Source organism: Alosa sapidissima, chromosome 23 (assembly GCF_018492685.1).
Source record: "Alosa sapidissima isolate fAloSap1 chromosome 23, fAloSap1.pri, whole genome shotgun sequence".
Taxonomy (NCBI): Eukaryota; Metazoa; Chordata; class Actinopteri; order Clupeiformes; family Clupeidae; genus Alosa; species Alosa sapidissima.
Window position 1 is genome coordinate 20,639,133 of NC_055979.1, and position 17,634 is coordinate 20,656,766.

The 17,634-nt window shown below is 40.9% G+C and overlaps 1 protein-coding gene across 3 annotated transcripts; it reads right to left on the minus strand.

The window, feature by feature from the left end:
* Positions 1-1,107: 1,107 nt before the first annotated feature.
* cabp7b (calcium binding protein 7b) lies at positions 1,108-10,122 on the minus strand. 3 transcript variants are annotated; one of them, XR_006026920.1, is made up of 6 exons: positions 9,056-10,122; positions 3,993-4,136; positions 3,522-3,634; positions 2,425-2,572; positions 1,757-1,993; positions 1,108-1,277 (listed from the first exon to the last, which is right to left on the minus strand). XR_006026920.1 is itself a non-coding variant. In XM_042081519.1 (5 exons), exons 1-5 carry the CDS (start codon positions 9,162-9,164, stop codon positions 1,866-1,868), a joined length of 600 nt encoding a protein of 199 aa, XP_041937453.1. In that variant the 5' UTR covers positions 9,165-10,122; the 3' UTR covers positions 1,108-1,865. The 3 variants fall into 3 exon arrangements, 2 of the variants coding, with proteins under 2 accessions (XP_041937453.1, XP_041937452.1); XM_042081519.1 differs by having other exon boundaries at positions 1,108-1,993; positions 3,522-3,592; XM_042081518.1 differs by having other exon boundaries at positions 1,108-1,993.
* Positions 10,123-17,634: the final 7,512 nt, after the last annotated feature.

The window sequence follows — 17,634 nt, forward strand, 5'->3', positions numbered from 1 at the left end:
CACCATGTGCATTCATGTGCATTACCAGTTGATTCCCCATAGGACACTTTCATGACACCTTCTCAATGAGCTGAGGTAGCTAACACTTTCTATTCATTTACACAATTCTATATATTTTTTTTTTGCTTTAATAGAAATTAAACTTTCATCTTCATGTCAGTGGGGAATACATTGTCATCAGGTCTAGATATTTCAATAAGCACTTTATGGGGAATATGAGATGAACTATTTAAAACAAACACTTTGGCAACAGCTGGGTACTTCTGTGTGTATTTACCACCAAGAGATGCAATATTGCACTTTCCAAACAAGAAATGTGTGATCATCTCTCAAAACTAGGGCATACAATTTAGATGCAAGCTAATAAACTCCCCTCTTGATCAGTTGCTATTGTGTGTGTGTGTGTGTGTGTGTGTGTGTGTGTGTGTGTTTTGCATTAAACTAAATGTAAATTGAGAGGGTTTAGTTGAGATTTTCAGAGGGGATTAGATGGGCACAGATTTGGGTGATGGGATCATTGTAATTTATTTGACTTAATCCTACCTGTTACATCTTAAAGACTATAAAATGTAATATCCTCCTGTTTTGCTTTGCTTAGTTTAGGGAGTCATATCCTTCTACTTTGAAATACTTGAAGAAGCCTTTCAACAGCTCATGAATACACTACCAGCGGCAGCAGCAGGAAGTCTTCCCTCTGAGCAGATGTAATACAATTAGAGGATGGCACGGTAAACTCAACAAGGTCAAACAGACAATGATAAAACATAACATGGAAGACCAGACTGTGATCTGATTTGAGGACAACTTCTTCATTCTAGCTAAGAATAAATGATGATCTTCTCTGATAATCTTATTAAGCACAGTGGATGGTCGATGTTGAAATGAGGGGCAATTTTTCATATGTGGAGAGTTACAATGCATATGAATTAATTATAAAATGATACTATTATAATGTGTGTGCACAGTTTATGTACACATTGGGATTTCACATTCAATACTTTTTGCTTGTCAGGTGTTGATTTCTAGCAAGCCAGAATGCTAGAATGCCTAACACTGATTTTCTGAGTGTTTTCGGAAGACATGTACTGCATAAGCTGCATTCTCCTGAATGCTCTTTTAAAAAAAAAAAAAAAAAAAAAATTGTTCTTCGTTCGTCCCTGTAGATCAGGTTTGTTTTGGAGAGGTCTGGTCCTAAGAGCCCAGTTACACCCTCAGTAGTCCACACTCTGTAGAATTGGCCAGGGTTACTCCCAGAGACGCATCGGAGGCTTAACATCCTTTGGAAATAGTGAGAAGAAATGTGCCAATTCAGATTAATGTCTCAGTGACTCCAGAGCTCAAGGAATATTTTTTATGTTTTCCATCTACCCAGAAATGTTCAGGGTGTTACAAAGATGGTTGGAATCAAGATTTATAAATACAGAGGATGTACTAAATGAGATATATACACAATAAGTGTCCTAAAGTTTAACAACAACTAAAATTTTTTTGTCTTTTTTCTCATTGCCTCTGCATCCTAAAATACTTAATGTTTTCACTACTACCCTGACTTCTTACATCATGTTTCACAACATGTTTTTGAAAACCCACATAAATATACGTACATTTATTTTCTGTTTAATACATGCAATTTATGCATTATTCATGACTGTTATCAGTGGACATCAATTTGAGGGCCTTCGCCTTCTCTGAATGGTGAGTCATTATCTGTGGACATGAGGGCAGTTCTGGGATGATAAATATTTTTGACTTTTACTTGGGTGGTGTCTGAGTCATTGGACCAGGGTATCACGGGATAAGAGGAAGCATCCAATTTTCCAATCGGGTCGCACCGATCGATTTTCTTCCTTTTCTGAGGATGGCCCTTACTTCATCCCCCTGCGGAGCATCTGATTGGCTGCGATGAGCATGACGCTGATGATGAACGCAATGGCGAAGGCACATATCAGGCTTTTCCGCACGCACGTGTGTTTCATCTGATGTTTGGGGCTCGCTGTCAAAAGGAACATTAAGGAGATTACAGGTCAGTTACTGAGTTACTCAGGAGACGCAAACAATGACAATAAACGTCATCTTTATGGCCACTTTAGACAAATAAAATACGTCACACGCAGATCTTCAAAGGGTTCTACAAACGTTTCCCATCATTAGAGGGCCCTCCTTTAATGAACGTTTCTACATGACAGGTTTTTGAAGAGTAAAGAAAATCAAAACATGGCAAAAACAGTTTTAATGAGGCAATCAGTAGATATCATATCCACACTGAGAAAATCATTTTCAATATTGGTCCTCCACAACAGCAGTCATATCAAACACTGCACACCACTACCACCATCGCCATCTCAACCACATCACTAAGACATTTCAAAGCTCTTTCCATGGCCAGTAAACTTTTGACGGTTTTATAAAATGGTAATCTCTTACTGTTAATGTCCACTTGACACTCTGGGCTGTCCAAGTGGCTTTCTTCTGTCATAATGATGTTCTCGATGTCTTTCATGGTCAGGTGATCGCAGAAGGTGTCATAAAGGAGCCTCTTGAGTTCATCCACTGTCAGCTTCTGCATGTCGCACTGGGAATAGCACAAGACAAGATGGACTGTAAATGAAGTGGCAGACAGTTAATAGTCAAGTGCTATCTCTCAAGGGGGTCAAAGAGGTGCCATTACAGGCCATACATAATTCCACACCTCGGGCTGCTTTAAAGTCTGCTCGACCTGTCCCACAATTTAGCACAAGTGTGGGCTTGTTCTCCACTTTGGCGAGCCTGATGAGGAAGAGCTGCAGCCCGCACTGCCATTTGTTCTTGTTATCCTGTAGCAGCCCCCTCTGCCCGTTCTGCCAGTGAACACGTCAGCCATGATTTCGTCCCTGACCCACTAGTGGTAGTCGGGGGAGATAAGGCAAGGGAATTGCAGTCTTACCGGATTTTTTTTTTTTTTAAAACATTCACATCGACGCTGATGTTGACAGGTGCTAACGTTGTTATTTACAACTGAATCTATTAGGCTCTCTGGGAAGATGGGCTGATATGTTCATTCCTCTGGTCATGTCCTTGACCTGCTCCTATTAATATGTGTTGGAGACGGTAATGCATTCATGCAATAGCGTGAAAGCCAAACTGCCTGACCTTTGACCTTTCTTTCTTTGTGATGTTTTTGTGTTGCCAGGAGCTATTGGAAATGTAGCACCTTTGGTTAGTTTGGTCCTCTGCAATTTTATCCAATAAAATATAGGGGCGTGTCACATAGAACTGTTAAATAAAAGGAATGGATCAAAGTAGTATTAAAACCAATTGATGGCTGTATCAATGTGAAAGGACACATAAAATGTGATGCTCTCTCTCTCTTAAAATGGCCAATTTTGAACCGAATTACAGGACATTTTCTTATGTTGTCTTGTAAAGGCTGTTCAGTTTTTTTTTCCGTCAGTCAATGCTCTTACTGGCCAATGAATTGGTACAAAGACAGATTTGTGGACAGATAAATATCAAAACATAATTAAAGACATTTCAAAGTATACCTTCCAGAAGACAGAATCAAAGTCCGCTCCATGAAACTTGTCTGGCATGGTTGTCGCTGACAGCTTTGGCCCTAGCAATGTGACAAACTCCTCAAAGTCGACCTGACCATCGCCTGCAACCACAAAACAGAGAAAAAGAACACAAATGCATTTGGACAAAGACAAATAGTCAGAGTTGAAAATGTGAAATATTTCCCTCATCTTTTCACGTAGGCGGCCTTCTATTGGTTCAGGTGGTGTAAAGTGAAAGTGAGGCATCTGATATTTTTAAAATGTAGAGTAATGTGGTCTTAAATTATTTCCATTTTTTACCATTTGATGATCTCAGTCTTAATCTATATGGAGAATGCGTACAGGTGAATAAAACATGAAGGTATCCATTGCATCAGGCAATCAGGTCTAGTCATCAAGGTGATTTAACAAATTAAATGTAACAGAGGCTGAGGTTTAAAGCAAAGTGATATGACTCACCGTCCATGTCTAATCGCTGGATGATGACCTCCAGCTCCACCTCGTTGGGCATGTAGCCCAGGGAGCGCATGGCCATGCCCAGCTCCTGCTTGGAGATGAAGCCGTTCCCATCACGGTCAAACACCTTGAAGGCCTCACGGATCTCTGCATGGAATGGTGAAGGGAGAGTCAGAATATTTGAATAATGTCATGGATTCAAATGATAAATCCAGCACACAGATCCTAATGGCAGATTGGCAAGCTAAGGGTTACTTATTTTAACCTTAACCTCTAATGTGATATGATTGACAACAACAGTTGTGCTTGTACATTATAACTCATGCAGTTTGTATATGTATATGGTAATTCTATTTTGTCTATTAAAACACACACACACACACACACACACACACACACACACACACACACACACACACACACACACACACACACACACACACACACACACACATCATATAACTATAAACTGTTCATTTGAATGTTAAGGTAATGCTTATTGATCTATAGGGATTTCGTCACATACTGCAGGTAAAACTTTTACAGGGAGGTCTTTTTAAGACAAGATGCAATCTAAATCACACAGAGGCAAGATGCTGCAGAGAGGGCCGTTCTCCAGGAGAGGTTGCATATAATGAGATTAAGAAGGAAGATGAGAAAGAATTAAATGAGCAATAAATTGGCCTTTTCAAGTCAACTTAATTAGGCCTGGTCATAATTGCTTGCTTGCTTTAATAAGCATTTGAAGTAATTTGATTAAAATGGATGTTTATGTGTCTCAGTTGTATCACTACCATATCAGCACAGTGCCGTAGGTTCATAAATATACAACACATTTTGGTTATCCAAGATGACGTGCATATTTTGTTATTGAAATGTATTTGTATACTGGAATAAATATGACACAATGGAAAAACATAATGCATGAAACATTCTAATTAACACAGATGCAGAGACACACACACACACGCACACGCACGCCATTCCCTTTGATCCATTTCATGTCAAAACTCATGCCATCACCAAAGGGTACTGGGAAAAAAACATTCTCAGATCATTAAAACATCTTATGTGTCAAAACACCCAGACTTGTGTCCCCAACATATCACTGGGATAAGATCGAATGGTTTGATGTTCCATCAGAGTAGTGGCCCTACTCCCCAGAGACAGATCGATACATCAAACCAGCACTGATGTGAGATGCCACGTCACATTAATGGCTCACTCAGTCTAAGACTTATGGCACTTCTTTTGTAACAAAGACATGAGAAAATCAATGTGATTTGTGGAAGACTACATATTCTGTATTGTTTTGATTAGAGGTTTTACACGTGTGAGGATTAAATCACACTGGAACACTCATACTGTATGGTAGCCTGGAAAATCCAGACCCTGATAATCTAGATAGATAGATAGATAGATAGATATTTTATTGATCCCCAGGGGAGAAAGATTAAGGGTCTGGCAAAGAACAATGTAATGGGCCAACTCGAGGGGCGGCAACAAGCATGCATTTAAAAACCTCACTGCACGCAATTGGATAACACTAGACCATGTTTACTCTGAATGATTTCAGACTTCGACGAAATCGGATAACTCTATGACCAATGTGTACTGTCCTCCAGCGTTGCAGCACTGTCTTCATCAGTTTAGCTGGTTCCCCGGAATGTTGGGGTAAAAGTAACGTGCATCATTGCTCTTTGCCAGAGTGTCTCGCAGAGACAATTCCATTGTGCTCTCGCGTGAACTCTGGATTTCCAGGGTACTCATATGGATTAAGACAGTTCAAATTGTGTACTGGCAATGCAGTGCATGTAAGCCCAAAAACTCACCCTACCAAAATGTGATCACTCATAACAATGCTTTATTGTAACACCAACAGAGGCTTGTGACAGTGGTAGACTAAAAGCACAGGCTTACATCAACCTGGTACCTGGAGTTTGCGACACAAATGGAAAACTTCAGAGTTCAAATCTCACTGAAATTACTTTTGTTATGTGTTTGTTATTCAAGGCACACATGCAACTACTGTAAGTATCAACATCACAAGTATGAAAAGGGTCTGTTTGTGTAAAAATACTGGCAGTATTGTATTAAAATATATGGTGCATGCTTACACCATAAGTCTACAGGCGTAAGTGTTAGACTGATGAATGATAAAGATGTTTTTCAGCTTAATGGTTTATGTTACGCCTACTAATAAATTGATTTAAAAATATCTTGTCAATCTACATTTTGTAATTAAGGTTAATTGTTTTTTATATCATCAGTCACCTGCCGAGGACACTCCAGGGCTGTAATAGGTTTAACACAACACTTTGCAAACTATGGATTCATGTCTTAGCACTAATAATGGACTGGACTCATAAATCAAGCGGAGCTGTAGTTCACTTTCTCCTGCTTTGTCTAAAGCAATTTATTTTCTTAGCATTGTTGTGCTGTGTTCTTTTCTGGTGAGTGAAGGTCAGTAATAAGCTTAGGGGCCGTTGGAGAAAACTCACTGCTTTCTTGACATATTTTGCATATTTGATTGATAGAGATCCCCCAGACATGGCATCTCTGCAACAATGTCCCGACATTGCTAATCACGGACCCACTTAAATTCATAATTACCAAACGCTTGGTTCATGAACTATTAGCATTTCTGTATCTGTTAATTACATGAGTGGCCAGATAGCTGAATAATTAAGTAAGATGATTACCATAAACATGCAGGAAAATGACTTTCATTGACTGGCACTGTGGTGACACTGAAATACATCCAATGGAGTTTTATAGATTCATGTCTCTGTAAACAAGTTACGGTTCATAAGGGCCTAAACAACTGTTTTTCTTTGGGCCCTGAAGAGAATTCTGGTAAATCCCAAGAACCTGAGTTGGACTTCAAAGCTGTGTATGTTAATAGGTAGATATGTGCTTGAGCAATTTATTTGTGATTCATTTGTGTTAGACATGTATGGTGTAACTGCAAAATTCTTAGACAAAAAAAAAAAAGAATCATGTCGTGAATATAGAGAAAAATGGTCATGTGAAACTTTATCTTCTACCAAAGCTTAGTTCCATTCAGATTTAGTACTTGCGAGCTGTAGTGTTTCCCAGTGATGTCTAACAAATCCTTTTTTGGAACGGTGCATCTTCTGTTGATAAGGGCAGTGTCATCTCAGCAGAACTTAATCCTGCTATGATCAAGAATGCCTGTTACACTGCACGGGAGGAGGGAGATCGCTTCAAATCATTAGAATAGGATTGTGATTGACCTTGGCTTCCGAGGGGATGAGTGCTCTATAGGGACTGTGGACTATTAGGAAGCACAGCAGATAGAGGAAATGTGTGTGTGTGTGCGTGTGTGCGTGTGTGTGTATGTGTGTGTGTGTGTGTTAGGGCAGGGGGTAAATGATTGATCACTTTGTTCAGTTGAAGCAAATACAACAAAGACAAAACAAATCCGTATTTATAAGAACAACTAAAAGATCAATAATGGCCTCTGGCTCATTGTGGCAGTGAAGATGTGGAGAGCACTAAAAACAGGACATTTCTCCCAAAATAAACTTCAAAGTTTGACTAAAGCCATTGCCTGCATAGGAAAGTAATACTGAAACATTTGCATAAAGTAGTGTGTATATTTGCTGCAAGCAAACACTTAGCCATCTGCTCTGGGGAACACCTTAAGCTGTACTGTTCCACACAGTGTTCTTACACACACTCTGCATGCATTTCCAAGGAGTGAAACATAGACTGGAATCACTGAAATCGATCGACCCAAAATAAACCTTGCATACTACCACCTGCACACTCACACCCCTGTGTGTGTGCAGTTAAGTATTCTACATGCATGTTCGACAGAAATGAATATTCAATGACATACCCTTAAATAAACATGTCAAAAATATTCTGTTTTCTAGAATTTTGGTAGCTGGATCAGGAGGCCAACAGGTCAACCAGCAATTCAAGAACCTTAAGTATAGTCCATGGCTTGATGTCCAAGTGTCCTTGAGTTAGACACCGAACTCCTGTCTGATTCCAGTGAGTAAGCTTCGCCCTTGGCAGGAGAGTGAGAGGCATTACCTGCGAAGTATCTTCAGGGTGGAAACTGTGCTATATTAATGCAGTCCATTTGCTGTTTCCCCTCATCACCTGAGCCCGCACAAACCACATGTGCTTCATCAAAATCAAGAAGGGACCATTTTTTGAAGACAGGCAATCTTCAAATGTCATTCCTCCACTACCACCATATAGCTCAGGATCTCTTATCTGAACAACTGATCACCATTATAGCTCAAAGCAAAGCAATAGAAATGAATGGCATGTTGCAAGATGCCATATAGCTGCAAGTTGTAAAAACATGGTATTTTTTCCAAGGATCATTCCATTCATAGCTGCCGCAATGATTCAACTGCCTGCTATAACCTACACTAGTCTTTGCTTTAATCATTTCATCTTAAACAGACTTGCCTGGAGTCTTGCTCTGGATTGCATGTAAATGTGCAAAGAGCTTTTATTTCTTTAACACCAAGGGAATATTTCTGCTGAGACTAAAGATGTTGTATTGTAAATTACATGACATGATTTGATATTCTAAAGGCTAATTCATTTCAACAACCAAATTAATTATGATTGTTATGTTATATAGGCCTATGGCTTGAATAAATCTGGTATGCACAAGACGTATTTCCACTAAGTTATGATTAATGTAGATTTTCCTTTTCTATAAAACAAGAACCACATGGTTTCTAATAAGCATACATTGGCGGTCGTGCAATCCAGTGTCTGCAATTTACTCTCTAAGAAACTTCACTAATGATTTATCAGCAATATACCAATTGATATCCAATGCAGCTTTGAAATGTCAATTATGTAGGTTAACATTTTATTCAAAATGCACCTCAGCCAGCAAGTGGTTGAACGGCACCTACAAACAGCGCATAAGAGCTCTCCAAGGTGCTGAAGTTTCAACTGAGAGAAACGCATAATAGCTCCCTTAACCCAATAATCGATGGCAGCTGCCAGTCAGACATACACGATAAGGTCCATTATTTCATAACATGTTGTCTTACAGGTTGACTTACCTTCTACCTCATCGTCTGGCAGCTTGATGGGGGGCCGATAGGACAAGATATCGGGGATAGTGCAGAGTCCGCGGTACATGAACCTGGAGGTCACAGCACGCACTGGCATTTCTGCGCGGGAAACCCAACACCTGGCTGGTGATCTTCATATAGCACGCTGATGGTGAACCAGCACTTTTTTGCTGTACTCCTCTTGGAGGCTCAAGTCAGTAAACATCGAGAAGTATTCTCCAGCCTGTGGCTATATGCTGTATATCTGCTCTAGTAAATGGAGCAGTGTGCTCTTGGTGAGACGCCGACACACCAGCTAAGAGTTAAGTGGATTGTCTTTGGTTATAGCAGGGAGTGCAATCAAACAGAAGAAGTGACAAGAGATGCTTCCGGAATACAAATATTGCAACGCCCAAAGACTAGTATTTCAGCTTTATGGACGCCGAAAAATCAATTGCATGTCCCCGGTGACACACAAAGCACTTTCTCTTAAAATAGAAACATTAAAGAAACACTTTATCTGTGCTGTTCAGATGGCTCAATGCATTACACAGGATCAACACAAACACCCAGAACACGAGACAGAATTGATCTTACACTTCGTATTCCCTGAAACCCGCGCAGAAGATATACAGCTCTGGAAGATTTTTTGTGAATCAAGCTTAATATATCGATGATCCGTTTTCTGTCACACGAATGCCAGTCTTGTTTTGATCCCGGCGACGCCGCCTAGACAACACTGTTTTGGATGTTTGCCTTAGATGTATCTCCTTTCAAAATGTTTTTTGCTTGTCCCCTTTGTTGTTACAAGTCAAACAATTGTCCACTACAAGTAGCCTAAGCCTTTCGTTTTTCATCAAGATATCTCGACTAATTACAGACTCAGAAACAACAACAAACGACTGTCCATAAAATGATGTAAACCAGCTGACTTTGTTTCCTAAACTAAAGTACTGTATTAAGCCCAATCGGCTTTTCTCCGGTAGGCTAGTAGGCTACTCCCACCTGTCTCGTACGTGCACCAGGTTCGGTCGCTTCTCAGCACGCTTCTGTCTCGTTGCTGCTCCTCTCACGAAACCCTCACCGCCACTTGTAACCAGCAGCCTCGCGCACTTAGAGAGAGAAAGTGAGTGAGAGAGAGAGAAAGAAAGAAAGAGAGACAGACAGAGAGAGGGAGGGAGGGAGAGAGAGAGACAGAGAGAGAGAGAGAGAGAGAGAGTAGTCACATCCAACATGTGTTAATTCCATGAATTTGACATTTTTGTTTAAGGTACAAGCAACAGCAGATTAAACGACCCACGAAACACACAATATCGCAATTTTATAGTCAGGACACGTAACATTCATTTAACGTGGGCTCCACATGGTTGCTCTATCATCAATCGTTTTGGAGAGGTATCCAAGACACTGCTGTTGATTGAAAACGAAGCCTGGGAAAGATGGTGGTGGTGCTTGTTCCAAAGTAGGATAATATCTACATTCATTTAAAATTCACCCAGATGGATGAATGCATAATTTATTCAGATTTACAGACTCCCTCAAGGACAACCGTCCACACCTCAAATTAACACACAGTTTATCTATTGCAGATGCACACTCCAGCTCTAGACAACCAGCCTAAATAAGTGTTTCTAAGCCAAAGCATTTCTGAACTCAAAACAACACTATTCTCTCAGAATAAATTAGAGGTATAGACAAACACTAGGCACTAGACAAAAAAGCGGAACTTTATCTATCTCTCCATTTAAGCACCCATACAGATACATCCAGCTAGATATGCAACAACTGTGTCTTCTAATTCTCTGATGTGGCAACAAATTATTATACAGAATAGATTTCATGGAGACTTTGATCGGCCTTCCACTTAAGATATGATTTTCACACCATGCATAACTAAATCATATTCTGAAAAACTTTACTGAGGCAGGATTCTATCTGGGTAATGGGTACAGAGGCCACAGGAAATATACGATGAGGCTGACCAGTTGAAATGATGATGAAGTTCATTATCTGTTACGGAGAACAGAAGCTTTGAAAGCCCTGATTTGGACGCCCTGGCCGACTGTGCAGCTGGACCAGTTTGACTACCTCAGGCGCCGGCCAAAGATGCTTGATCCGAGTGACCCGCCGGCGTTGGCAGCCCTGCCACTTAATCTGCTCACTTTCACTGTCAATTCTCAAATGGCCCCAGCTGTTCTCCTTCTTCTCACCACCAAGTCTCATCATCGCCTCGCCGATTCACCTCACGGAGGCTGGGGGGGGGGGGGGGGGGGGTATTTGCGAGCAGCTGCTCCTCGGAAGCCACCCTCGGCATGTCAAACTCACCTGCCTAGTCACCCCGGCGCTGTCTGATCCCTCGTGCGCAGCCCTCCCTCACTGGGCCATCTTACAGGGGGGTGAGTGCCGTGCAAACTGTGTGTGAGTGGCTCTCCGTGTCCACCTGTCTTTTGCCATGATGTTAGACCTGCTCAGGTCCTGCCTTTCCATGCACTCAAATCTGGAGTTGACTCAGATTCTATTCAGTGAATGGACTGGAAAGGAATGTACTATAGCGTGGGAAGTTTGTTTTTTTTATCTGCAAGGGCATCTGCATGGCATAGAGTAGACACTGGCACAGGAGAGACAGTGACAGACTTTCTGGTCTGCTCTCTGTTCTGTTTTGTTGCCGAGTTCAGAAGCTCCCTCATTCTGTGCTTTGCTTATCAGTGCTCTGAGTGCTTCATCCTGTGTTGGCAACGGTTGCATGGAGACAGTCCCAGGATCCTCATTTTGAGCCCTTTTCTGATGGTATTATTAGCTCATAACTCTAGTGGGGGATATTTTTTGGATTTGTGGCTCTCTGTCTCTCTGTGTCTGACTTCCTCTGCTGTCACCATGTCTATGTACATGATTACCCACTGTGGTTTAGTTTTCTCTTGTTTGGAGTGTCATTTTGAGCACTGTTTCCGTTCTAAAGTCTGCATGCAGGAGCACAGATTCATACATCATTAGATATGGTTGGATTTACCAAGCCAAGCTTCTGGGCATACTATTTTCTTCCTGTGAAAACATATCTGTGAATAAAGCCTGCAGTGCATCACGCTGACGGAGGGGTTATCACTGCTGACCAAAGACTGACTGGTCCACAAAGGATGGGGCTGCTTACAGGGCTGAGTGATAAAATGATTTCCTGGGTGAGGCAACAATGGAATCCTGGACAATACAGGATTCAAGGGCTGTGGGATATTATCCTCTCCTAGTCTCAAAGCCCATGAAGCATGAAAATGTCAGAGAAAAGTATCCTCACCTTCTGACAGAAGAGCTTAAAAGCTGTATTTGAAGCTTATTATGCTATTAATATTTTACATTTCAGCACTGCAATAGGTGCAGTATGTAAAACTACTCGTTATTTGTCATTGTAACTGGTACAGTGAAAATGAAGTGCATTACGTGCTTTAAATCTAGAAAAGTACTGTAATTTATTTTTCATTTTTCCCAATATTCTCACTCTTTTTTTTCTCAGATTCTGATGTATGCATATGCACCTCACTAAACTCAGTACTTAGGTGGTGTCACAAGAGCCCCTTGATTCATGTTTTTTCCTCAAGTGCAGCCACTCTTTAATCCAATTAAAAAAATGACCAGCTAAATGTCAGGCCCTGGTCATATGACTCCTTGATTTTCTCCTTAACGCCTCCTGCTGCCACAACATCTTTCTGGTAAAGGGGCTCCTCAGACCAGCAGGATACCTCTTCGGCTCCCATACGAGCGGCTGTCCCTGCAGCAGTCACCTTTGTCATTCTGCGGGCATTCTGTTGCAGGAGTCTCCACTAGTCTCTGGGCTCCGCTGTGACCGGCTGGCCGCTAAATCTCCTTGGCAGATGGTCTTACTCTGCTCGCGTCTCCTCAAAGAGGGAGGGTGTCATTTCCTGAAAGGGAACAGATGAAGGAGGTTAATAATTGGCTAAATTGTTTTTACTGATGTTGTAATAAGCACTTGAGTCATTTCCCCTTTCTCCTCTTTAACATAGCTGATTTTTGTATTTAGTCTCTCCCAGATACCATAGAATCTAATAACAATTTAGTATTTTAGCACACTGTCATTTTTTCCTCTGTCTTATGTAAGAATTGTTTTGTTTCTCTCTGTCTACCGCTCTAGGTAGTTCATTTGCTGATGCAGTTCATATTCCCACTCCATGTTCTTTGAAGACAAAATGATCACTGCATCTCGGAACTCTGTATTCCTTATGGTCTTCATGATGGCAAACAACCAGCCAGTGGGCAAATTGAAATGTGTGACTTGACTGAGAGAAGGCAGATTATGAGGCAACTTTTTCAATATTCCATGGCTTAAAACCTGTGTAAGTTGTATATAGCCCGGTGCAAATAGGAATCCCTAACTATTTTGGCTTCTTGCATTCCTCACCTCAGTGTGAGCAAATCCCACCTGATACGGTTCCTTCCATGAGCTGTCTATGGCTGCAAGGAACCTCTAATAGAACTCAGGAAAGGGTGTTTAGGGGCTGATACATTTTAATGTGGAAACATAGCTGTCCCATTTTTCTTCCAGATTTTCAATACTCAGTCCAATCATTGGGAAATGGTGGCCAAACTTGAGTTAATTTACAAGCTTTTAGTGCTGTAATATGCTACTAATGAATCCAATCTCATGCTTGTTACAAGACATGGCAGTGTGCCACATGGCAATGACATGAGCACAGAAAGACCTGTCTGACGAGTATGAGCTCGGAGCGTGTGCGGGATAGTGTATCGGATGCACCCGTCGCTTGCGTTTACATCCATCACAAAGGTGCCTGTGTGTGTGTGTGTGTGTGTGTGTGTGTGTGTGTGTGTGTGTGTGTGTATTGTTGGTTCATGTGTTTGGATGTGTGTGCCTTGCTTGCAAGTAAGTGGCGGTGTGAATGAAAGGCGCTTCGCCACATGCTGCCGGAGTGGCCGGGCTGCTGCCTGCGTGTCCTGTGTTTACCGCTGTAATGGAAGTGTAATGGAAAATCCCACCTGTCAGAGATGGGGGGGTTCATTGAAATTCCGGACCAGCCTCAAACTGACATCAATCCCAAATCCGAGGGGAGCCTCTCCTGCCGGTGTTGCCCTGCTGGTTGGGGGAGCAGTGATGGCTTAGCTCACCCACAGGTATTATATAAGGGAGTAGGCTCTCACAAATGTCCTTGTGAAAAATCTTCCATTTTACATATGTATGAGATGGCAGAACCTAATCAGAAAATGCTGTGAAATATACAATATCCATATGAAATATCACCTCTACGTGGGTAAGGCTTATGTTTTATTCCATGTGATTTATGCAAAGTCTTGAGAGAATTATCAGTTTGAAAATATCATTGACGACAGAGAGGCGGCAGATCGTCCAAGGAAAGTAAACACAGTGGCTAAAGAACTGTGGAAGTTTGTCAGAAGCTTGGATAAAATATTTTGAGAACAAAGCAGCTCAAAAGACCTGCGACACTTAGACACATTACTCTACACAATGCTGTACAGCGGGGCTCATTCATTGTGGATGTCACCTACAGTACTGAGAGAAATTGGAATAGAACGTTATGTCCAATATTCCAATATGGTTTAATGTTCTGCATTATGTCCAATATTCCAATATGTGGTCTAATGTTCTGCATTTCTCATTAGTGGGTCACTTTGACACTAAAAGTAAGATTCTATGTAATGACTGTATGATATCTGTACTGTCCCTGTGTATATCTGTGTGTGACTGTATTTAGAGATAAGCGGGAATATTATGTCTTTGCAGTGTTTCACTGTTCTACATGGCTGCATCAGTAGCTATCTGCTCCGGATTGCCAGGTTGCCACTAATCAGAGTCTGATTCAGTGTAGTCCATGTGATATGGGATGACCAACGCCATCTCCCGTCAGCCTGTAAGGATACTTAAACCCTAACTATTTCCTTGTCTAGTTAGAGCAGCTGATGGATCTTTAGGTGAAGTAATGCTGTCTCTCCCTTAATGCGCATCATTGTAAATAAAACTCTGTTCCTGATTTTTCATACTATTGGTCTGACTGGGTCTCTATTCATCTGTGGTATCAAAATTACCATCAGTACTAAGGGCCATCATTATACCAAATATAATTCATCAAGCTTGTTTCCTTTTGCAAAACAATCTAATGCAATAAGCACTACTAAACCAATTTTATCTTGTGTATTGCATCACCTCAATACTGATTACACGTTTACATATTCGAGTATTCAGGTTGCAAAACTACATCACATGATGTCCACAAATACTTGCACAGTAGGTATCAGGAGAACAGTGTGCAATATCACTTAAATGTCGACTCAGAATCGCATAAATTGTTACCTTATAGTTAGGCTTGGGAATCGGTTCCAGGTATCGGTCCAAACATCCAAACGTTAACGATTCCACTAACGATTCCAATACAAAGCTTTGTTTTACAAATGTATACTTTTTTAGAAATTTTAAAGTATTCAACTTCTGTATTGTTATTGCACACTTGATATTCATTCTCTAAAACCACTTTAAATTAGACATTCAAAGCCAACAACTCAAAGCCGTCCTATAAGTGTTCAGCAAATGGGAATCAATATGGGAATCGATAAGGAATCGCATCGACAAGCAGACTCGACAATGGCATCGATATCGATAATTTCTTAACGATGCCCATCCCTACTTATAGTAGATGCATTACTTCTATGTTAAACAGTACGTTGAAATCAGATTTGCTATATTAAAAACAAAATAATGCCCGCAATGCAACACACATCAGTACATCTTTCATTATTGAGATGTAAATCTTTTTTCTAATACTTTTTATTTTTGATGACGGACTCTTTTTCTTATTTGCACAATTATTCAAAAATGGCTTACCTGAATTCTGTTTTAAGATTCACTATCAGTGATGTATTATGTGATAATCTGTAGTAGTTATGTGGGAAGAAAAAAACAGGTATTTGTTACAAAGTAAACATCCTCTCTCCTCCACAGAAAAGTAAATAAAACGTCACAAAAGATACTGATTGGCTGTATATCAAAATGGAAAACAAAAGGTTTTGCCTTTCAGCAACACCTTTCAAATACTAATCTCTACTCTTGTTGTGAATAACAATTCCCACAACACCTTCTAAAGAAAAATGCAATCAAGGCTAAAATCAATATATCTGGCAACCTACTTTAACAGGCCCATTTTTAGAAAAAATATCAATTCAAATTGAGACTCAGGGAAACCACTATCCAAATTATTGGAACCTGTATTTTCTCAGGAATCCACAAGCTATTTTTTTTTCAGGACTAAATCAGCTTGGTGCCTCTTTGTTAACACAGATCCTGATTTTCAGAGATAAATCTATACACATATTCAAGACATGGCTAAAAATACTGACTCACCACCAAGTCCATATAAGACTATCTATTTCACAATGGGAGAAAAACGTCCTACAATGTGAACAGGGACTCTTAAAATGAGTCTTTTGGAAACAGACATATGAGCAGCAGTAACAACTGATAACCTCCATGCCATCTGCTTCCACCCACCAGTCCATCAGCTTTGGCACCAAATCACAAAACTTGCCACTCTCTCAGGAGACAGTACCCTGTACCACCCCCTGTGCTCACACAGACATTTATCAGTGGCAGGCAGATCATGCACACACACACACACAACACACACACACACACACACACACACACACACATGCGTGTGCACGCACACACACACACACACACACACACACACACACACACACACACACACACGTGCACGCGCACACACAAACACACACACACACACACGCTCAAGAACCAACCCCATGTTCCATCATAGGTCTCAGGTCTGAAACACACCCAAAAAGAAAGTAATTTAACGTTGATTAACTCCTCAATCTAACCATATTGATCCCATACTCTTTTGTTCATCTAAGTACACTGCACCCAGAAGCTATTGTTTTTCTACACAGCCTGACTTGGCACAGTACGGCAAGTCTGTCCTCCAGGTCTTTTTAACACCAAGGTCACAGTGGACACAAAGGGCTTCCAAAGTTTGAGGAGGCCTAATTTACTCCGGCATGGCCACTTTTATGTAACATGACTCTCGGCAGATGAATTTCGTTCCGCCTAGCTCCACTCATCCATCTGGAACCGATCCATTGGAATGGTGTTTCGGAAGGCTGGGCCTAATCAAAAAATGCTTGCATATGATTGAATAAGCCACTTGTCCGTCATCTATTGACGTGCTACTTCAACCACTCACATCAAAGTCAACCCGTGATGCTGATAACAGTTGCTTCTTACAGTTGCTTCTACGCTATGTCACATCTATGAAACACCCGCCCTGCGTCCTGATTGGCTCAACCATACAATCTCGTGCTGAAATCACTCTCAATGGAAGAGGTCCCAGATGGATGTGAGTGAAGCTAGGCGGAGCTAAGCGGAACAAAATTCATCTGGCGAGAGTCAGGTTAACTTTTATGATGTTGTACCCATAATGACTAAACAGATAGCAAGTGTTGTCTGTGTAACAAGACATGTCACGGTAGTGCAGAATATATATCTAAAGTACAGAATCACCTTTTTTGTCATACAAAATGATCAATGAGTATACTTT